Source organism: Pyrgilauda ruficollis, unplaced genomic scaffold, assembly GCF_017590135.1.
Source record: "Pyrgilauda ruficollis isolate IOZ18807 unplaced genomic scaffold, ASM1759013v1 scaffold32, whole genome shotgun sequence".
In the NCBI taxonomy this organism is placed as follows: Eukaryota; Metazoa; Chordata; class Aves; order Passeriformes; family Passeridae; genus Pyrgilauda; species Pyrgilauda ruficollis.
This window is the reverse complement of record NW_024524600.1, coordinates 1,342,247-1,366,707: the sequence shown is the minus strand read 5'-3', so window position 1 is coordinate 1,366,707 and position 24,461 is coordinate 1,342,247. Positions and strand designations below refer to the sequence as shown.

Here is a 24,461-nt window from a genome sequence, read left to right as displayed (position 1 = left end):
TGGTAAAGATGTTTTTGTTCCTCACTCCTGGCTCAGGGCAGGGTGCAGAGCTCGGAGCACCACGGCAAGAAGGTCTTATGGACCAGGGTGGCTAAAAGCACCTTATGCCACTGGCTGGTGCAACAAATAGCCAGTGCCTTGGGGCTGGCAGTCTAGAATATGCTTGCAGCTAGTACCTAAAGCTTCTCTCCTGCCTGGAGAATTGAAAATCCTAAAAAGGTGATGTTTTGACTGATGCCTTTTAATGAACTTGGCTATGAATCCTTTCAGTCTCCAAAGCTCTTCCCTGCACCTACTTCAGGGGTGAATGAAGAGCCCAGTCCCATCAAGGGGACTCCTCCTCCTATCGATTTTGGTTCCAAAGTACTCAAGCTTTGCCAGCATGATTTCAGTTCTATTTTAAAGGTTTAGGCAATCTTAAGAACAATCTCAGCTATTTTAAACTACGTTAATTTGATCATACTAACCTATAGTTTGCAGGCTCAAAATTCAACATCCACAGCTAATGATGACTCAGATTATTAATTTCTTCCTAGATTTTTTTTCTCCTTTTATTTTTTTGGAAAACAAACCATCTCACAACCTTCTGTATTACCGTATTGGCAGTTATGACTTATACAACCAGACATCACAGACTTTCAGAGCTGGATCATCAATGTGGGGGTTGGATGACCAAACCTATTCCATTGGGGAATCTAAATTGGTTAGACTCATTGTTTATATTACAATTTTCCCCTTAGGGCACAAATAGTCTGCTAGGGAACTGTAAATGAAGGTACATGCTGGCCTTGAGACAAAACCACCCACATTAAGTAAATTTAAATCAGTGCTTCCTCCAGGAAACCAAGAGTTGTATTACTTACAAGCAGATTTGATTATGGTTTGGAGAACTGTTTAAACACATCTAGCACATCAAAGGAAAACAGATTTAAGCTGCTGCGCTCATTCTTTAAGAAATACTGGTTGATTGATGCAAAGATCAACATGATTGATGACTCCCTGTAACAGTTTAGTGGAAACACAGGCCATAGTAAAGATAGAAATATCCAGTTTCATCAAAATATCTTCAGATTTTTTTTTAAATTAAGGATAAGATAGTCTCATTCTAACATTTTTAAATAAAATCAAGTTAATGAAAGCAATATAATAAATCAGTTTGCAATATCATGTTGGCCTCTTCTTCAAGGCCATAAAAACACCCACTAATCTCATCATCCACAACATACCTAAAACTTCCAAAACACCACAGCATCCAAGATGTCTTTATGCACATTTGTGAACTATAGCATCCAGTACACATGCAGATTCATACAGCAGCATGCAAACAGCCTAGCAAAGAAAGGGTTAAGACAAAAGAACATTCTCAAAGCAATTCAAATAATTCCTCTAGATCATTCTGTATGTGAAAAGAATTGTAGCTGGGAAGCTGGCTGGTATCAGTTCAGAAGTTGCTGCTGATCTGACACAAGCCAAAGGAACCAGCAAACTGCAAGGAGAAAGCTGCTAGATGAAAGAAAAACCCAAAAAACCCCAAAACACACAGAGCAGAAGGTTCGTGTTAAGAATCAGTTGGATCTCCTTCACTTTGCAGAAACAATTATTTTACTTTTAATTTCAAAGAGGCTTTGTGGGAAAAGACTGAAGGAAATATAGCTCATTTTGGCACAGCACACATTGCACAAAATAAATTTAAGAAACTATTTTTGGGCTAGAATGGTTGAAGAAATCCCTGATTAGCCTCTTAATGGGGTGAATCCAATTTATTGAGAATGATCACCAGAGGGAGTCATTGACTTTCCCATTAAAGTCAAAGGGAATTTTACATACATCAGGAATGCAGAATTTGGGGACAGAGCTGAAAAAGACTTCAAACAGATTGGAGTCCAGGGAACAACACAAACCACGGTTTTATGGATTTAATCTGAATCCATTTTCCCATTTGGAGTCCCAAAGGATGACAGCTATATTCAATGGTTAAAATTAGAAAAAAGGCACTAAAGTCATCCATTCAGTGGGTACACACCCACAACAACAACAGAAAAAAAACCCCAAAAAAACAAAAAAAAAAAAAAAAAAAACCCCAAAAAAAAAAAAAAAAAAAAAACCCCAAAAAAAAAAAAAAAAAAAAAAAAAAAAAAGAAAACCAATCCCAAAAACCAATCGTCCACTCACCCACCCAACCAACGAAAACCCCCCAAAAAAACCCATCAACAAAAAAAATCCCTTAAGCACTTAATTGGTTGTACAGGAATTTGGAGTGGTGTGAGTAATAACTGCTCAGTTTTCTCTTTGGACATGTATCAGTCCTTCTGAAAATGCAGTATTCAACAACACAAAGAAAATATCCAAGTGCCATTTATTAGAGTATGCCATACCTCTTGGGAATATCAGTAAAAGAAAGGAGTGAAATGGAGTAAAAAAGAATTGTTAGCATAGGGTATTTTTTTTTGTTTTGTTTTGTTTAATTTTTTATCTTCAATGCTAGTGACTAAAAGAGGTAGTGAGCATAGGGATTTGTGAGCAAAGTGATAAAATGAACTAATCAGACAAACCAGTGTATTCAGCCACAAGCAAATATCCATTTTTGCTCAAACACCTAAATTTCATGACCTTCAAGAAATATTTTCATGTTAAGAGCCTGTCTTTTCTTTGCTGGACTTCAGCTCAACCATATTCTTGCCACAAAAGCCCAGCCAACTTTGGTTTGAGAACAAGCTCATTCACTCAGCAACTTTCTCCTTAATTCTGTACAAGAAGATTTTATAGCAGAAAATTAGATTAAAAAAGGGCAAGGCAACAGCCCCACCCAACCAAATGCAATTTCACTTCCCTAGAAATGTCCTCAGAACAAATGGAATTCAATTTGTTTCTGTCTTCCCAGGTAATGGCAGCACATTGTTTTCTTTGTTTTTATTTAATTACTTCTTGTTCATGTAATTAGCTGACAGACTGCAGCCTTTTGTTCATTATAATACAGTTATTTGCATAGCTGTTTCCATTTTGAGGCTGAATTTTGGACAGAGGCTCTATTTTGGGTTGTGGCAGGCAGAGCCACTGCTGGGAAGCCTCATGCAGGGAAGCATGCAGCAACCTGGTCTTTCGTGGAATGAGTTGCTCCAGGAACTGCCCTGGCTGCCCATCTGCTTCTGAAGGCAAATCAAAGTCCTGTTTCCAGCATGCAGCATAAGACCTGGCTGTCTTTCATCATCATAAGTATCACTGAAAACCCGTTGAGCTCATTCTAAAGCATTTTCACCAACAGACTGTCCACGTCATAATTTACTGTGCTTTAGCTTGAACATTAGGAAAAATTTCTTGACTGAACGGGGTGGTCAGGCAGTGGAGTGAGCTGTCCAGGGAAGTAGTTCAATCATCATCCCTGGAATTGTTCAAAAAACATGTAGGTGTGGCTGTCTGGGACATGGCTTAGTGGTGAACATGGCAGTGCTGAGTTAAGGGTTGAAGACCTTAAGGGTCTTTTCCATCCCACATGGTTCTATGGTTCTGTGGCATCACTCAATGTACGCTTAATTTAAAGTTATCAGTACTCTTTCAGTGGTTGGGTGAAAAAAATTTAGACATGGAGGCCACCTTAAGTTTTCTTTCATGAACAGTTTAACACGCAGTTGAGTCTAGTGCTATTCAAATAATTTTTTGCATAGTTAAATCTTATTTTTAAATAATCCAAATATATCCCCAGATCACCGTTTTGCAGAATACTGACCCTTCCCATCAATAAATGCAGCAAACATCAACCTTCAAGTCCTCTGAGTTTCCAGCAGTGAACTGATGCAAGCTTACTTTGATCTAGGCTGCTCAGAATTTCAGGAATCTGCACCTTATTATGAAAATGAGGGGCAGAGTCAGTGCTGGGGGAAGACTGCACACTCTGGTGCACAGCAGCCACCATCATCTCAGCCTCCATGCATCTAAACACCCTCAGACCTCTGAGGAGAAATTATACATCAACACATCAATTTACACTGCTTGAAATATAGAGAGCTGGAACGGACAGCTTGGAAAAACTGTCAACCTTTGCTGTTTACAACTCAGCCCTCGTATCCAACCCACTACTGTGGTCAGGATTAGTCCTGTAACCAAAAGCAGCAAGGCCCAGACTTTTAACGGCACCGGTTTTAGTCCTACCTGTGCCATCTGCCTCTCCAGCTTTGACCGGGGAATGTCATCAAAATAGTTTTCATTTCTTCTTCTCCTTGCATCGCCCTGCATGATAATGTGGGGAACGTCCAGGGAGCCACCAGTAGTGAAAGTGCTTTGGCTAAGTGATGGAGACAACTGAGGAGGAGTGTGGTTACCACTGGGTTCCTAGACAGAGAAAGAAAAATGCAGCATAAGAAGAACAGCAGATTGCTGTCTTCAAATCACACATTTAAAAGTGCATTTGAATTGCTCACACTAAAAAAAAAAAAAATGGAACAATTCCTGCAGTAGAGGTTACTGTGGAGGAACTTTTGAGATTTGCTACCTGAAGTGCAGAGCCCACTTAGAAGGAAAAATAGTTCATTGATTACATGAACTAGTGGCAAATTTCCTTCCCAAAAGCTCCTTGTGTAATATATACTCTCTCCTAGAGATAAAACAGTGAGCTACTTCTTGTCAAGGCCCAAATAAAGTCATTATTTAGGATTAGCTATTTGTAAGATGAAATACATTCTCACCGCTTCTGAGCAGTGAAAATGATTTGAACACCAGCAACACCTCTTCCTGGAAAAAAGAAATGCATGCCCATTTACACAGTATAGACATTTTGTTGCAATTTTTATAGGTTTTGCAGAACATCCATTTTAACTTGAAGTACCAGGTATCAGACACAAGCTAAATACCAATTCCTGGAATGCATGAAAGTGTCAGAGTACAAATACTTCTTTTCTTGTTACCTCTACTGAACTGTAACCCTGTATCAGTCAGTGTGCAAATACAACACAGAACTAATACACAGGTGCTACCTAATAAATAGACAGGTCCTCCTGGTGTACATTTCACCAGGATCTGCCACCACACTGCCCACAGCCAGACATGGTGCTGTATGTTTGGAAACACCCAGTCTCAGGCGCATGACATGACTCGTTCAACCAGCTGCAAACATTGGTGTCCAGGTCCAGCGTCCCACATTCTCTTGGAGCTCCATCAGCAGGAGCAGGGAGCTACAGTGCACTGTCCAGTCTGCACCAGCACCACCCTGTGTGAGCAGGAAAACACTTCCACAGCAACTGAACGGGAAATGTTCCTCTCTCGGGATGTGGCGTACTGGGCAGAACGTGCCCAGGAGCAGGTCTGCTCAGTGCAGACTTTCTCTAAACCACTTGCTGCTGCAATGCTCTATTTCAATACTCAGCAACAAGAGGGAACCTGAAGATGGTGGAGCAAGCAAAAACCTGCCCCAGTGTGGATGGTAAAAAAGTTCTGCCTTTTTATTTAAAGAGAGAATTAAAGCGGATGATTCATGCATTATTACACTGAAGCAAGCCCAGCTCTGAAAAGCATCAAGGTACTTTACTCCATGCTGTTAAGAAACAAGATCTGGTGTAAGAAATCAGAGACTTGTAATCTCTTCCAAATGGAAAGGAAAGTTCAAGTCATAGTAATGCCTGATGTCAATATTTGAAGTGTAGGAGTCTATGTCACATTATTCCTTGCAATCACAGTAATGGATTAGTATTTTTCATGTTGCCAGCAAGAAAAATGTTAGGAAAATATAGCTCTTTAGTAATTTTTAATTAACTGGGATTTCAATTTCTTAAAAAAAATTCTCTGGCTTTCCTATGATCTGAGACAAGCACTTGACATTTCCCAGGGCAAAGAAAAGAGTATTTTCCTCTTAGGAATAATCTTTTCCCTCCTTCACAAAAATCCACCTACATTTGGCCCAGTTAAAAGCTTCTGGAAAGCTGTATTCTGCACATGCTCAGTAGGTTTGGTGAGGCATAACCTCTAAAACCCACTCTCCCTGGGCCTAACAACATGGTGCACACACCTCTGCTCTGAAAATAACCTGAATACATGGGCACCAACAAGATCCTCTTTAGTGAGTGCTACCTGCTGCTTCAGCCAGGAGGGTAACCTCTCTCTGCTCTGAATCAGGATTCACCCACTGCTGCAGGGCCACCAGTGTATCAAAGTGACAGATGAACACAGAGAGTCCAGCCCTCATCGAGATTTTCATATTTTAACAAACTGCATATGAGGAGGAAATTCACTCTGAGATTTTTTTGGAAGATTGCTGGCAAGGCAATAGAGACAAGAACTACCAACTCAAGAAATAAAAGAATTACTGTGCCTCTGCATTATGGAACAGTATGTCATTGTACAATTTTATGCTATTTTCTCAAAGTTGTCCTTCACAGCACAGATGGATCCTCAACTGTGCAGCGTGTTGTCATCTACTCAGCACCGTGTTATCATTAGTTACCGTGTAGTCAGTATTTTATTCTTGCCTCGATTCATGGCCCCAAATCTCTCTCCTAAACCCTTTTAAAATCCTGCTCTGAAGATAAGACGATTAATATCGTCATAGTCATGATGCTCATAAGTGCTTTACAAATGTCAGTCAATTAATTTTCACCACACCTGCGACTTCTGGCATTTCATAATCACTGCTTTAGTGTGGGTGACCAGAGACACTCAGACAACAAAGGTTAGAAAGTATCAGTCACTCAATTACAACATCTATTGTTCGATTTCCCAAGTGCTTGAGTTCCAAACTCCACGTCTGTTGATCTAATTTTCAGCACTGTGTACTCAGCACTTGTATAAATCAGACTCAAGACTCCAGTCAAATATGCAGATTGTCAGTAACGTACAATTAGTGTCTGTTTAGGAGGCAATTAATTAAATAACTTACCACGAATTATCCAAATTTTTTGTGGCAGAAACAGGTGTAAGTCTATAGTTTCATAGGTTCAGCTATTCCTTTAATCATGAGCCTGTCTCCCATTCTTCCTTCATTCCTCTTCCTCACTCCATACCCACCTTTTCACCTCCTTGAACAAACCTGCAGACCAGGCACGGACACCCTTGCAGGTGCTACCATGGCCTCAGTACCACGCTACTGTCAGTAACCAGGTACTCATATCGTGTTTCTACCTGGCTGTGAAAGCAGGGACACATCACCTGCAGGGATGTCTGATCACATATTTCACTCTCAAAATCTGCCTCATCCCCTCTGAGACCTGCTGCTCATGTACACCTGGAACCACAGAGGTCAGGGCTGGAAGGGAGCTTAAGAGATCCTTTCCCAAGCTGCCTGGGCACACTTCATGTCCCACAGATGTTTGTCTAACATGAAACCAGGAATTCTCTCCAGTGAACTAATTCTTGTGTCATTACTATTGCAACATTTCTCCAAATTTTCTGCCAAAATTGTTGGTCCTTCAGTTTAAATTCTGGCCTCCAGTGCTGACTGGGTGAGGAATGGCTTCCATGGAGAACATGGAAACTGGTCCTGTAATTAAAGATTACTCAAGGAAAGGATGCATTCAAGGAAAAAAAGCAAGATTGCATAGGTAACCCAAGATCCAGCAATTTCTATACTTTTGTGTATAGAAAAGTATATTTGTATATTGTCTGTGTGTATATCTATGCAATATATATAACATACATATATTTGAATATAGTATATTTGAAATCAAAATAGTGTTTCCTTAGTACACAGTAACACACAACAGGGAATAAAATATGTTGTGGATATTTTTAAGATTTTAAGGAATTTTTGCTTTTTATCAATATTTAACCTTCTACTTTGAAATATTTTAAAAGCTAATACAAAAACAGTCAAAAAAGATGAAGCACTAGCATTGCTTAGCTTGAGCTTGGGAACTTAAAAGTTGACTTTAAAATAACAAACTATCTTTTCTACTGATGTAGAGCAGCCTGATCTAGTGGAAAGTGCTCCTGCCCATGGCAAAGAGGGTTGAAACTCGATGATCTTTAAGGTTCCTTCTAATCCAAACTGTTCAGTGATTCTATATAAATCAATCTTACAGCAGCAGCAGACAGTTTATCTAAGCCAATTTTCAAGATACAAATTATTGCAGACTACAAACTAAACACTATGTCTTTGTTTTGTGTGAAATGGCATAGCAGCAGTTGATGGGAAAGAGAAACTTCATTCCAAACGCATGTCCTCCTCTTTAGGATTCTCTGTGAAGACTCCAATTCCAGGAGGTGATAAATGACATTTAGCACTGGCCCGCATCAGTAACTCTAGCTGTGCAGCAGCAGACTACTTTTTATCATTCTGACTACAGATGGAGGACATCCAGTTTTCTCTTCCGTATCAACTGAGAATATACAGTCCTGACCAAGAATGTGGACTGTGGAAACTTTCCCACTTGCTCAGTAGGAATTAATTATCCAGTCCAGAGTATTGAAGGCATTCAGCAAAAAAGTCTGCCTTTTTATCTATTTCTTTTTCCTTGGAGTGTTTTAACACCTGCCATGCATCAGGAATCATTCACAAAATACATAAAAATAAAATACAGGAAAAACATCCACACGTTTGTGCAATGTGCCTTAGAGAACATTACAGATTTGTCAGACCTTTTAAAATATGGCATTGGGAATAGCTTGAATTAAGGGGTTGGATCTAAAATGTCTGAGAATAAGCAGGGTGAAAACAGGCTGGTCACAGAAATTTTAAATATGCTTAAAAATAAGCCCTCATTCTGTCTTTCTGTATTTCTCTTTACACCAGGAAATTTAACCTGGGAGCACAGACACTCTCTGACATTTTGAAATTTAATCCCAAACAAGATTCCTGTCAGAAATATAGCCTCATGAAAATAATGGATCCAATCAAATGCGAAAGGTGTGACCTAAAATATCAAAATAAAAATGTTGCTATGAACTCTGTTGGACAGAACGCAGTAGGAAGTGGCCATCAGACCACAACTTGGTAAAAATAGCAGACAACAAGTAAGCAAAGGCATTGGATTGGAGAAACTGAGGGAAGGTGGTGTAATGAGAGGAGATTAAATGTGGTCAAGTGTGGAAAAACCTCAGGGACGTTGCAACAAGGTTTCTGAAAGAGGGAATACAGATGAAAATTAAAAACATGATGGAACTTTTGATATACAGAGACACCTTAATGACATTTTTATCTCAATACTTTCAAGGTGTTCTCCTTAAAGAAAGCTTAAAGCATATGTCTGAAAAGTAAGTGCAAACATTTGAAAACATGAAAGTAAAATGGTAACTCTCCTGCAATATTGATCAGCTGGGCTGGGAATCCTGCGGGCAGGTGAAGATGTGCACCTTTTACATCCCTGGTCCTGAGCCAGTTTCCTTAGCAAAGATAAGCTGATACTTCTAAGATTTTACATATCCTAAGGCAGACATCTGAAATGGGTCATACAGATCACCATGTAAAAATGTCAATATATCTCTGCTGGCCATATGGAGAGGTGTGACAGAGCAGCCTAAGATGTCCATAATGTACAACTGTGAAGGGAGGTAAGTTGAATCCCACTCAAAGCAGCAATTGTTTTAATGGAAACCCTTGCAGACTTGTCAGGAAATGCAAACAAATTTTCATGGGGACTCACCCTGAGGGTTATTGACCGAGGTGGTTTCTGAGGAGGATCTTCGTGAAGCCTGTCTCCCAAAGATGCCAGAACACGCTTCCGGTGGCCAATCAAGCTAATTTTTAAGACCTGAAATAATATCAAAAATACATCATTAAAAGAGCACATGGCAACCATTACATGAACATCCACTCAGATTGAAGCCATTTTCTCTTTAAACCTTTTAACAAGTTAGACCTCAAGACAGGCTGAGCAGACAGGGAACCGTGCAAGGCAAACAATCAGCAGAGAAAATAAGAGGTGAGATCAGAGGAAAAACACTATAAAATGAAGGGAGAAACTAGAGCATGTATAGGTGTGGAAAACTGAAAAAACCAGACTCAAACATGAGTAAAGAGGAAACAAAAATGAAATGAAGAGATGGCAGAAGAGCAGGAAGAAAAAAAGGGAAGGGGATGACAAGATTGGAGAAGGAAATGCAAAGATGCATGCAAACAGTGAGTGATGAGGATTACAGTGACTCATGGGATGGATGAGGAAAAGAGTGAGAAACAGCCAGAGAATGCTTAGAGGAGGCAAGAAGGGAAAAAAGGAATTGTATGATGAGTAAATGTTACAACTTTTAAATGCCTTTCATAGGCTAGGAAAGAGTTAAAACTGCAAGATTTGGCAGAGGAGGAAGGAATAGTTTCTCTCAAAGTGACCTTGCAGCTGGGAATGCTAAAATTGCTGGTGTGGGAAAAGTCCATTTATTATGCCGAATGTTGTTCATCCCCTGCCTGTTTTGAGAAGTGGAAGTCCTGTGGAGAAATAACACACTCTCACAGACATGGGGGAAGCCTTGTGTTAAAGAGAGACAGGAGCCCTCCCCATCCCTCCTGCCAGCTACAATGGAGCCATGTCCCTGTCCCTCTGTCACCTGGTGTGGTTATCAAGGCAATGAAGTAAATCCATCCTTTGCCTTTCGGCTGTGGTTTGAGGGTTGCCCTTGGCTACCAGTATGTGTAGATTCATGCACACAGGTAATCTCAAAATATCTCACACAGTTTGTTTTATTATGTAGAATCATCCTTGTGTAAGAAACATTGGGTGGACAAACTTTTACCCTGTAAAAGTATTACTTTTTTTATCAGATGCAAAATCTCAAAGAAATGGGTCCATCAGTGAATACGTTTATGCTTGCCCAAACTCTGAGAAGGTTGCCAAAAAGTTGCCCCAAATTTACACCAACTACTCCTCATTTGTATTTCTCTGTGTCCTTGCCTCATACAAAACCACCACTGCTCTCAGGAAGCAGAAGCAGCGAGTTGGAAATTTTAAGTATTGGTGAGAAAAATAACATATTTCAATGGTATTCTTTAATGGCTGTAGTGTATAGCAGCACTAATTGTAGCAGCAAAGCCTCTGCTCTGCAAACAGCAGTGTCCTTACATAACTCCTCCAGACTGTACATGTGGTTTCATACTCCAGAGCTGCCTCCATTCCCTCTCAGAAAACAGTACTTCCCACTATATTTAGGACCACCGTGTGTCAACACCCTTCAGCTGAGAGGAAGTTCTCACTCAACCTAGAAAAAGTAATAGTCCCCAAAAAACCTGGAAATGCTACATCTTAAATGAACAACTACCTCAGCTTAAGCACTAGCACTAAGAGCTGCAATTCATGAGAACAAACAAGACCCAAACCCCAGCAACTCCCCTGCTACATCTCTTAGATGCAGTATCTCAAAATATGGGACAGCAACACGCTGTCATTATTCCGGTATCCATGCCTACCCATCCATTATCCTGCCCATCCATGTGCACACGAATCCATCCACGTTTCCTCTGTTAGATGTCTCTGTGCTATCTGATACTGCTGAACATCAATGACCTCTTTGCTGCCCACATCTCCAGAGCGATGGGCTGTGACATGAAGCAGATGGAGGCCTTCCTCTGAGAGGCAGCTTACAGGGCTGCTGCAGACCCTGCAGCTCAGCAGCGGACACAAGCTGCAGACCCACGAACCTGCAATGTGCTATCCTTTCAGCCTAAATCTAGAGAAGCATGAGCAAAGCTGAGATAATGCAGCACACAGAGAAATGCCTGAGGCATGCAGGAGACTTAGTTATGTATTCAGTTTACACTGAGTGTTAAACAGAAGGGTGCACAGTTTATCTCTGTATTTAACTATGTGAAACACGTGAATGAACTACAGCTGCTTTAAGCATTACTCAAGTAATGCACTTCAGTGAACTTGCTTTTTTTCATAATGCTTCCCCATCAACAAGATAATTTATCCAGAGATTTTTAAGCCAAGCTAAAGTTCTTTGGGTTGTTTCAAGGTCCTCAGCACTCTGACTGCCTTATTAGCTATATCAAACCACACAAAGCAATTTTCTTTGACTTCACAGAGCTGTTGAACAACGGGAGAGAAAGACATGAGTCTTGAGGGACTGCACCATAAGAGATCAGCAGACAGGTCTCAATGACTAAATTATTTCAAAAACTGTTCTCAAGTTGAAAGTAATACAGATTTTTAAACACCATAGGCACTGCTAAGCTTACTCCACATTTTGTTTTTCTATTATAATGGGGGTCACCCCAAATGTGAATGGGAGGGATTTAACGATGCAACCTAAGAAACATATGGTCCCCAGGCAACAGGCAGCTGCATCCCAGTCTCATCTGGAGCACATACTCTGTTAACTGAAGACAGCTGTATTCTTCTGGAAATTACTCCCTAGCAATTTTCTTACTTGGAAAACCTGTTTCTCAATGTAAAACACTGTTTTCTGAAACACTTCTATATTTGAGTTATGAGGGTTTAACAAACATCCAGAAACTCTGGAAACTCGTACTGTGATGGATTATCCTTGACAGTATTTATCAAAAATGTCAAATACCACCAATATAGGTCAACATTGTGGAATGGTACAGCTGCCTAAAGCAGTACCATAGAAATATGTTACTGTTGAAAGTCTTGCACTTAAACAGCCCACAAGTTAGCTTTCCTGGTATATAATTGCTATAAATCAGGTTACAGTGAACACTGAACTAACACTGAATAAGCCAGTCAATACAGTGCACCTAAGTGTCAGCAGTGAGGCATTCTGTCAAATGAATTGCAGCCCACTTACTACACAACAATGACATGAGTTTTGCAGTGTGGCTGCAGGAATCAGCAACAACACGTCATCAAACTGCTCAGAGTAGCTCAAGGCTGTCCACAGTACGTTATTTCATCACTGGGACAAAAGGAAAAAAAAAAAAAAAAGCATGGACATGACATGCTTTTTTCCACACTGGCAGCAGGATACCCGAGACAAGAATGATACTACTCCATTTCATGTATTTGATGTTGCAACACAATTAAAAGAGAATGGGGTAAGTCATTCATCCAAAGCACTGACACATGCACAAAAATTTAATCTTATTTTTTCTTCTGTACTCTGCAATGATTAGCATACAAAATGAAATTCCACTAGGAAATGTAAGAAATCCAGAAATATAACCAATGTAACACTTTGCATTTAGATCTCTAGCTTAGTTGACAGATGTTTCAAAAGATACATGTAGCCCAATAACTCCCTGATGACTGTGTATGTGCAAATGCTGGAATTAACAAGTTATTCCACCTAAAAATGAGCTTTATTTCTGCAACATTCTTCTGCCTGATCTTTTCTCTAATTGAATAATAATATTCAATACTGTAATACTGTATGATTCTGCTATTTTTTTTTTCCAGAATATTACAAAGATTACTGAAATTCAAGACATTAATTCTCCTTCTTTTGGAATAATCTGAAAAAATTTTGTATGGGCTAAAATTAGATCATAATAGCACAAGAGGTCTGGACTAAATGTATAGCAGCAATTGGACACTAGGAACCACCTACAAAATATAAAATTAAAGAGTGATCAGAACAGTGCTAGTGATTCTCTGGTAGCAGCATCAGACATCAGAATTCAAGAAAAAAAATGGTAAATGCAAGCCAAAAAAGTGGGATCTTCCTAGCTCAAAACACTTGCTAAAATCAATATTATTAACCATTTTACTGTTGCTCATATTGAAATAAACTCCAAGCTATCTGGAATTACAGATGAAGGGATACATTTGATTATTACCCTTCTTCTCTCACAATGCTGCCTTAGAGGGCTAATCCTAAAACATGGCAGGGCCCAGAATACCCAGCAAGTGACCCCAGACCTGACCAACGGGATTGGTTTAATTGAAAATTATAAAAGGATTAAACATACTTCTTGTATAAATTTTCAGGGTCAATTTTACAGATCTTAACCACAGAACTGCTGTCAGTGTTAACAGTTAAAACAAACATACCAACAAAACTCCCCAACAAATAAAAAAGGTCAAAAACCTCTATATTCTGCATACTGATCAAGATTACTTGTGTAATAATTGGTATATTTTGAAAATTAAATAGTCCCAAGTCAGCTATGATACTTAAAACTCAAGGAGGGCAGGTTTAGATTAGATATTAAAAGGAAATTCTTTACAGTGAGGATAGTGAGGCACTGGAACAGGTTGCCCAGAGAAGTTGTGGATGTCCCATCCCTAGGAGCGCTCGAGGCCAGGCGGGATGGGGCTCTGAGCAACCTCATCTAGTGGGAGCTGGCCCCCATGCCAAGGGACATGGAACTGGGCGCTCTTCAAAACCCCCTTCAACCCAAACCACTCAGTGATTCTATGAATGCCCAGTGGCTTTAGCAGCACCAGAAAAGCCAAATCCAGTAAAATCATATTAGACTTCTATTGCATTTTTCACACGGGGATACTTTATGCTCTTTCTTAGCACATGGCAACAGAGAAGCACCAAAGCATCCTGCTGGTCAGAGCCTTGCTGCAACTTCTCTGCTGTCCACAACTGCAGGGGAAGCAAGTGTTTATGTAAGAGACTTATTATTTCATATCATAATGATTTCATATCATAAGGATATGAAATATGCATCACAATCCTCTGGAATTAATTACCCAGCTGTTAACAGATGTCGGTTGTCTTGATGACAGCATTTCACAAAGCCAATGGCTGTCTTCTATTCCCATTTCTATAAGTTATCATGAGGAACTGATCTTTGTTTGGTCCCCTATCAATCAAATAAATAATTGAGATGCAGATTTCCATTTAAGGGCATTGAGAAAGCAAGGGCCAGGAGTCTCCTCCAGGTAAACTTGCCATTGCCACCACATGTCAGACTGAGGCAGGTGAGAATTCATTATTTTTTGTAGGGGTTCTCAGGACAGACTTTGCCCCCAACTTGGCCAATCAAGCCATTTTTATCATTAAAGTGTTTTCCAAATTGGCTAACGGAAAATACCTAGGTGCTAGTACTTTGATTCCACTAAAGATAAAAATAGTAACAGTAATTTTGTGCTTGTAATCAATAAACATTAATATTTCAGTGAAAAAAAATCTATTTAATAATTCCTTTTAAAAATCTAGGAAAATACAGTGAAATGAGACCTGGCTGAAACTGACACCTGGCCACTTTGACTCCTGAGGATGTGCCTCAGGCTACACGCTGGACTGTTTTTGAAAAACAATTTTTTAATAAAAAAGTTAAATATATGGCCTCTTAAGAAATAAGTTACAGTTCAATCATTTTACAAGCCTCAGATGTAATGATAAACATCACATATGTGCATTTTTGTCACATTAGTCTCAAACTCCCATAAATCAGAAATCCTAAAGATCTGTTATCTATACAATCCAAGATTGTTCCAATGATTACATATACTAAGAGACAAGGCTGAAAATATTATTTATGTGAAGTCAAGCACTAAGCAGGTCTGTACATAAAGGAAAACATTCCATTTTCATAGGAAGTAAGTAGAAAAAATATTAGACAATTTGAAAGGTGGAACACATTCCCAAATTGTGTGCTACAAGATAGACTGTTCCTTCCACTGAGGACTTGCATTTTCACCTGTGTGTTGGGCTACTGACAGATCCAGTTACTGGTTCAGATGAGATCTGAAGAATGGGTGGTCACAGAGACCAGGAGCACTTACTCCTTGAGGTCTTCAGTGTTAATCATATAGCACTAGAGGAGAGCAATTGCAATCCCAGTATGTTGCCCCGCAATATTTTGCAGGATTACTTACACAGTAGATAAATTATAATTAAAGTTACTGGTACTACAACAAATTTCATAATGAGCTAATAATTTATTTATCTATTTTTAATAGGCAATTTTCAGCAAAGCGCATTAATCTGTACACAAGCATGAAATACAGCTCATTTAATGAGAAATAAAATATAAATAAAAATCTCTATAGAAAATTTTAATAGCTTTAAAATGGATCCTTTTTTTTTCCCCCCGATTTTGATCTATTTTCACTGCAGACTTAATTCCAAGCAAAAGGAAAAAAAAACAAACATTCAAGCCCATTTAAAGAATGGAACATTTGCTTACTAAGTAAATGGGATTTTTTTTAAAAAAACCTTCTAATAGCATAGAGTAATGAGAGTTTTTATAATATCAGAAGAAGCAAATAACCATTCACTGCCTGGAGTAAAAATGCAGATTACTCTAGCTCACAGTCATAACCAAGGCTGTCATGAAAAGGTAAGCTCTGCAACATGTGAATACTATCAGTTAATTATAAAGATATTAATATATTAAGATTGGAAATTGTTTACTTCTATATTGTGCAATTATATAGTCTGATAAAAATTGCAGAAAAAATAGTGAAAAACCTAAGATGGTGTTAAATAATTTCTACCACTAGAGTTTAATGAAAGTCCCTCTGGTTTTTTATTTTTCTTTAAAATCAGCATTATTTAGATATACAATGAGTGCAGAAAGACTGTTACCAACATACAGAAGGAAAACCCAAACAATGGAGAGAAGAACCTGGACTGAGGATCAGAACACATGTTAAAGAAATGCTATTCAGAACAGACTTAGCTTCTCAGTATATTTGCCAGTTAACCGATGTATGCATGAAGACCTAATTACTTCTGCATCATAATTATTTCAGTGTAGTAAAACTATTTTTCTGTATTGTAAAACATTCACATTAAAAACATAGATTCCACTCCTGAATATTTAGTTCAAGCCAGATCTATGCACAGAGGCTGTAGCTTCATTCCGGCTCTGCTATGATAGAACCACAGAATCATGGAAATCATTTAAGTTGGGAAAGGCTCTTAAGGCCACTGAGTCCAACCACAGAACTAAAACTGCCAGGTCCAACACTAGACTATGGCCCTAAGTGCCACATCTGCACGTCTTCTAAATATTTTCAGGAATGGTGACTCCACCACTTCCCTAGGCAGCCTGTGCCACTGCTTGACAATGGTTTTGGTGAAGAAATTTTTTCCTAATATCCAAACTAAACCTCCCCTGGTGCAGCTTGAGGTGATTTCCTCTTGTCCTGTCACTTGTAACTGGGGAGAAGAGGCCAACCAGGCCAACCTGGCTACAGCCTCCTGTCGGGTGGTTGTTGAGAGCAATAAGGTTCCCCCTGAGCCCACTCTTCTCCAGACTAAACACCCCCAGCTCCCTCAGCCACTCCTCATCAGATTTGTGCTCCAGACCCTTCCTCAGCTCTGTTGCCCTTCTCTGGACAAGCGCCATGCTCATACAGGACATACAGCAATCCAAAATACACTTATCCCTTACAGCAGCGTACATCCCAGAGTTACATGACAATGACACTGCATTATTGTCAAATATGACAATGCATTATTGCTCTACTGCTAACATTAATATTTACCCACTTTGTAAGGGAAAAAGTTGTAAAAGTATCATCATGATAAAAATCTGAAAAGTGTTTGTAGGCTTTGATACAAGCACTGGTAATGTCAGTACTCTACTACTATGAACTGACAGCATGATGCTGAGGCCACAACCCATCCCAATTCACTGCCAAAATACAGGTGCATTGTCCTATAAATCTCATGAAAACTGTGTGGAACTGCTTCCTTAGAAGAAAGATCTGCAGAAAGAAATATCAGGGTTTGGTTCAACAGGAGGGGTTCTGAGCTGCAGTGGGACCACTTGCAACAGAGCAACCTCCCAGGGATCTCACTCCTGGGATCCAACACCAGACCTGGGAGGTGGGCAGGGAGCAGCTCTCTGTATGGCCAGTTCCTCGTCTCCTTTGTTCCTTGATCACAGAAATGCTACCGTTGGCACAAGTAAATGTGCTGGAAAGTACAGCCAGAGACGGAGGAAAGAAGAAGGGGTGGAAATCTCATTTTCAGCAGCTGCTTGTGCTTACAGCAGCACGAGCCAAACACAAGATGAACCCACTACAGGGAAACTGCAGCTTCCTTCACAACAGACCACCCAAAAGAGGAAGGCAGCTAGTATTAAAAAAGACTGCAAAGAGACATAAAGCAAATGCTTTAACAGAAACCATGGTCTATAAGCTCATGCATTTGACTGCGCAGCAGCTCTTGGATTAACAGTTATCAGTGGGGACTCACCCTACTGCAGAGTGCCTGCTTACCCTCAGCCACACCACGGTTGTTGAGTGCTTGGCACACTGAAGAAAGAACACATTTTGTGACATGCTTGTCATAGGCAGCTTTAACTTTGGTTTTGGTCACCATGTGTTATGCCATCCAGGACTGTCACCACTATGAAGATCTTAATTTCATTAATTTACAAGAAATACGCACCAACAGATATGACATGGTGTAAAGAGGATCCTCAATTATCGCTCTACCTGCACTGTAGCAACAACCATCTGACCAATTTCATCACTTTTCTTCCAGCAGGGACACTCCCTAGAAGAATAAACTTTGAATAACTGATAACCAGAATAAGCTTTGAATAACCAGTATAGGTTATGTTGTGACATACAACATTAGCATAAAAATAATTAATAAAAAAAATTCACCACCTAATTATTTTTTCAGACATCTTTTACTATTTTTACTATTTTTGGTTTGCTCACTAAACAATTATTGAATCAAATGCCAGCCCCTCTCCCCAGGCTTCACACTCCCATCCACCTTCATCAACCTCACTCTTTAACGCCAAACGGAAGAAGCTACTGCATACACAAAAGCTACCAATTAATCTCAACTCCAGCTAAAGTAGTCTACTGATTTCTTTCAGGTAGTCTGACTGATCAGCCTGCTTTAAATAAATTAAGAGAAACTTTGACTAATCTACATTCACTTTGGACTGTGACACTGTTTGCCAGATTCTTAACCCCAAATCTAGCACACTTTCATGATATGGCTTTAAAAAAGCTATTAGTTCTCCCTTATATCCTGGCTTTGTTCGTAGCCTTAATGCTGTCACGACAGTATCAATGATAGTCCTTATCTTAAAAAAGGCAATGGCCACCATGGCAGAGCGGAATCATACATCACAGGCAGAGCCAGCATCATCCTGTACTTTGACTCTTAATCTCTGAGGAGGAAGCACCGTGGGTGGGAAGGAACAGGCTCTATAAGCACAGCAGGATGGCTGGATTAACTCTGCCAGGGGCAGCAAGGGGACAGCAAAAGCATTTCTCAAAATATCTTTTTCTTTCACGCTTTGAGGTAAGAGCAGGAAGGAATACCATCAAAAAGTGGTGTTACAAAAGGATACAAATAAAGTGGCAAAAATATTCATTCGTCAATAGCTCAAGTAAATTCTTCCCATGTGGCTCTGAGCAACACAACGAATTCCAGCAGAAAAGATTACTGTCTGCATGATTTGAGAGAGATCGAAACCACAAGGCAGTTCAGATCTTACACATCTTATGCAGATTCCTTCATTAAACATTCAACATTAGTCTGGCTTAAGAAAGAAACATTTTTGTACATTACCAAATTAGAAAAAAGCAAGCTGTACTGAAGAGCTCTCCAAACATGAGGCTGATTTTGTACTATGGTTAAAAAAAAAGGTAAACCAAACTTATTAACAGTGAAAACTGGTAAAGTTTTGGTCATCTCAAACTTCTTGTCCTTAAAGTTATTTTACAAATGAAAAAGAATATAAAAGATGTATGCTTCTGAATCCACAGTTTGGGCAGATCCATTATTAATGAAGCATTCTGTCAAAACCCACCAATGAATGGGTTGTCATGGGAAAGGCTTTCTTGCTACAAATTCTATTTGAATTTTTCCAGTGAGAAGGGCTGTACAGGACTGACTACTCATACAGGGTAGAGCAGCAGGTCTTCTGCACCTCTCCTCTTTCTCCTTTTTCTTTTCAGCCTTATCAAAAGTTCCTGAAAAAGTCAGGTTCTCTTCAAACGGATGATAAACATCACCTCCATGGCTCATGCTTTGATTTTCTTGTTCTTTATCCTAACTCCATCCAACCCATAAAATAAAGTCAAAAAAAGGAATGAGAGTTCCAAGATTCCATTCCTCACTTTTCCCATCAGTAACAGTAACACCAGCAGGCCCTTTTTTGCAGAGTATTGCAGGAGGGGATATTTGGACCTCCATGAAACCAAAAAGACTTATCAAACCTGTGCCTTCAGCTAACTGCAGGAGAGTTGTCCCAAGCTGCGAGAAGTCAGACACCCAGAATCACATCTATTATGATTTCTAAACCACACTGAATATTGTCAAGAATCTCCCCAATCTCTAGTCATGTCTTTTTATAATTCTAATTTTATAATTCAGCAAATATCGTGGCAGTGCTAACTTAAACTTAGCATTGTTAGCTGCTTAAGAGTTGGGCTCAATCATCTTAGAGGTCTTTTCCTACCCAAATGATCCTATGATTATAAATATCCTTAATGCAACAACTAACCCCTCTGATTCTTGAATTATGTTTTTTTGTTAATATTTAACCTAAATGGTCACTTCTATATATCTTGTTCTGTCCTCACTGATTTCTGACAATAATTCATCATTTTGAACAGTTTTACTTTCTTCTGCAAGTCATTTATTGTAACATACATACAATTTTGTAAAACTCTCCTACCAAAAATAGAAATTTGTTTTCTTTTCCTAGTTTATTTAAGTGGACATAAAGAATACAATGTAAAAACATATTATGCCAGCTGAAATATGAAGGGAATGGTGCTAGGGGACAGAAATCTACAAGTTTTTAAACACACTCCTCTTGCTACTATGCACAACATTCTTTTTTGGTGTTCTGTTGTTGACTGATGTTCAGTCAAATACCCAGCAGCTCTTGTCCTCCCGCCCAAATTATTCCCCCATAGTGCTGCTCAGTGATATACTCAGAGCTCATTATATTCTCATGTGATCTGTACTTTCAAAATAAATCACTTTCACATTTCTTCAGTTAAATCTTATATAACTGATTCAGCCCATTTATGCATTATGAAGATCATACTCTATTTAAATCCTATTTTACAAATGTTACTACAATGTTAAATAATCACCTTTCAGATCAGAAATAATGCCATGAAAATCCATATTTTTTTTTGGGATGACATGTTTTGCTACAGCAAAAAAAGATTAGTTTACATGTATGTTTATATATCTTAATTTATATTAGGTGTAATAGCCAGAGGCATTATTGTGAAGGCAATCAAGTTTCTGTATGATCTTGTCACAAACGTGCACTGTACACATCACATTAAGTCACTACAACAAGAAATCCTGTCATGAGCATTTTACACCAAATCACCACATGAACTGTGATTAATGATGAATCAGAAGAGTAGATTTAAATGAATAACAAGCAAAGAGAAAAAAACTCTTATTATGGACAATTAGATGATAATGTAACCTACATATTTGCTATGTTCTAATATGCAGCCACCTAGGGTATGTTCACATGACTTACTTAAAATGTATTTCTGAGTTGTACTAGAGAATTAAATAACATTTTGGCTTTTCAAATTAGTCAGTAAGCCTAAATTTAGTCACTGTTAAATATAGTTTTAGAAAGACTACTATTCAAGCATACATCTCATTTATGTGGGTTTTTTAATCATTACTGTATTTGTGATCCAGATCTGGACCTAGAAGAGTGTAAGCCTTTATTCATTTTAAGAATCCTGACATTTAAACTTACTTGTTTCTGCTGTAAGAACCTTTGAATCATAAAATATTTTCCATTCATATTTTGTGTCCATATTTTCCTTTCAAACAGATTTTTCTCAGATACTCAACTACATAAGTAAACCAAATTTCTGAACACAACTGTAAGGAAATGTGTTGAATTTAAAATATGCTTTTGAAATGTTATATTTCTACATTAAAAACCACAGGCTTACTTAGCAGTGGTAAGTTTCTTCATTTTCAGGAACTTTTTCTGTGTATCACCCTAAACTTGGTCCAGTGATCTTTCATGAATGAACACTGACCACAAGGAATTTACCAAGCACTGAAGCTCCTGCTGAGCCCCGGGAGCCGGGTGCCCTCCCTGCCTATGGGCCCAAAGGCCAGAACCAGCAGAACAGTGCTGCAGGCAGGTGTTTGCCATCAAAGTGTGGCACGGACAGACTGGGGAAAATGCTCCAGATTCTTCACACTTGAAGATCGAGTATTACACGTAAAATTAGCAAAACATTTTCAAATCACAGAACCATAGAATAAGCTGAGTTGGAAGGGACCCATCAGGGTCATCGAGTCCAGCTCCTGGCCCTGCACAGGACACCCCACGAGTCACACCCAGTGCCTCGGAGCACTGTCCAAACACTTCTTGAGCTCTCTCAGGCTGGTGCTGTGCCCACTTCCCTGGGGAGCCTGTTCCAGAGCCCAGCCACCCTCTGGGTGAAAAGAAAACACTGAATGTACTGGCTCTTCAGAATTGCTCAGGATATGTGTATATCAGTCTGGAAAACAAGGAACAGAGCACAGTGCACTAACTAGCTCCCTGGAATTTCAAGACTGCTCCCAGACAACAGCAATCAGCTGGCAGAGCCTTCTGGGGACTGAGACAGAAGCTCCAGCTCAAAACCAGGATGCTGGTAGGCTTAGGGATGGAGGAGTTTGAAGCACAGTGGAATGCTACAGTGCACAAATTTTCCTACCACCAGCCCAGTGTGCTCTGCCTGCTCGGAGCTCCACTGCTGCAAACAGGGTCATGCTGAATGCATTGCTGCATGTTTCATCTCTGGCTTCATCTCAGACATCAAGGAATGCTCCCATCTTCAGAGAGAGCTAGGACTGTGGAACATTACAATCTACATTTGTCTTACAGACCAATGGGAAATAAGACCTTGTACAGGCCAGGGATTCCTCCACATCCATGTTTGGGGAAAGCAAACAAATGACAAAACACCATGTGCAAATCATAAATGAAAAGATGGTGAGACACCACGAGTTACAATTAAGTACTAACTGTACGAGGAATTATATCTGTTGAGAACTTAAAATGCAAACGTTAAGTTTTGCTGATCTGCTCCTTAAGTGCAGATACAACCAACGCAAGCTCCTGAAATAATAAAGCAAAATGAGAATTTGGAACCTACAAGAGATAAAATGAGTGCTGGAATTTTAAGAGGATGAATAACATGGGAGAAGAATAGGAAGACCAGAAAATGGGTCATTATAGTAACCAGATGAGAAATAGCTAATGGAAGGATTAACATTTTACAATAAAATTAAAAAGCAACTATTTGAAGGATATCAGTAGGTGACATCAGAAGGCATTTGTGATAACCAGAGTAGATTATTTTATCTGTCTCTTCTGGCTGTTTGAGTAAATTTCCTACTTTCTTCTTTGCAAATTAATCTTCCTTCCCTCTCTGTCAACCTTCTCCCTCTGTCTCCACATCTTATTTTCAGCACAAGAAACCCCAAATTCCTTTTCCTTTACAGTTTTCCTCTAGGTCCTCTTAATTTCTTTACCACCCATCACTCACCACCCAGCTCAGCAATTTATCTGCACTTGCAACCATATTTGCACCTCATTCAGCCAACCACTGCAGAGGTGACAGGGAGAAATGACAGCAAAAGAATGAGCAAAACCTGCCAACCAGTGAATAAGGCAAAAAGTCCAAGGAAAAATGGAAAGGAAGCAGTTGGATTAAAAATAAAATCAGATTTGATTTAATGGCATCTGCTCTCCTCCATAACCAATGAAATAACAACACAATGAACATTTTTAATGTATGTTTAACATCTATTATATATGTTATTTACAGGATACCCACTCAGGGTTGCAGAAAAAGACCGCCTCATTCTTCAGAAGTCTTTGTCCTTATTTTGCAACTCTAGGATACCGTGGAAATGAGAGAACAAACACCCACATACGCTTCTATTCTTTCATGGTCTGTGCAGTCTTGTACAAGTGGTGCTGCAAGGAGAACCGCAACCACCTCCCCTCATCAGCTGTGACCGGGGACGACTGAGTTTACTACCACACATAGTATGATTGCTTAATTCTTTATTGAGATAAAACATAGAGAGAACACAATGTTTTACCAATAGGAAGCGTTTTGCAGAAGTGCTGGCTATTCAATAGCATTTTGAAGAAAGAATTCATTTTGTGAACATAGGCTCCTGCTATGAATCATTATTTATAAAAAGTTGTGCATCTACATTTTAGTTATTTAAAATCCCATTAAATCCCCTCATCAGGATACATTTTCTTACTGTCTAAACCAAAAAATTATTACTGTGTCATGATGCAGGAAATACTTAGAAAATATAAAAGTTTACTCTTGTATGTTACATTGTATCATTTTGATAAAAAATTTCATAAGCCCCCAGGAGCAGGCATGTCTGTTAAAATCATCTAGGGTCATCTTTAATAATTTACAAGATTCAGTGGCTCAGAATTTAATTTTTTTAACAAAATATGGCATGTGTTTGTATCAGCAAGTTTGATCCCCCATTATCCATCTCCCTCCTACACCTTTCGAGTATAAAAACCCCTTCTGCTTGCTGACAGAATACTAATTTGGCTTCATTTAAATGCTAAAGCAATGTAGTCCAGCTATCTCATTAAAACATATGTAAAGCTGTGAAACAATTGACAAGCACAATGAAGAGTGTCTACCATAAGATTTGCATGGACTGATTTTTCAATAGGA

The 24,461-nt window shown here is 39.2% G+C and overlaps 1 protein-coding gene across 16 annotated transcripts in view; it reads right to left on the bottom strand.

Annotated features, from left to right (window-relative positions):
* ANKS1B (ankyrin repeat and sterile alpha motif domain containing 1B) overlaps nucleotides 1–24,461 on the bottom strand; it is a 404,705-nt gene that overhangs the window by 39,256 nt on the left and 340,988 nt on the right. For 8 of the 16 annotated variants that reach the window (XM_041474291.1, XM_041474292.1, XM_041474293.1 and 5 more), the window contains 2 exons: nucleotides 9,564–9,671; nucleotides 4,147–4,326 (listed from right to left, as the gene is read on the bottom strand). The exons of 3 other annotated variants lie outside the window; for them this stretch is intronic. In XM_041474291.1, coding sequence (XP_041330225.1) covers nucleotides 4,147–4,326; nucleotides 9,564–9,671 — 288 coding nt within the window. The remainder of the gene's footprint in view (nucleotides 1–4,146; nucleotides 4,327–9,563; nucleotides 9,672–24,461) is intronic. 5 more of the 16 variants (XM_041474299.1, XM_041474300.1, XM_041474302.1 and 2 more) reach the window with 1 other exon arrangement.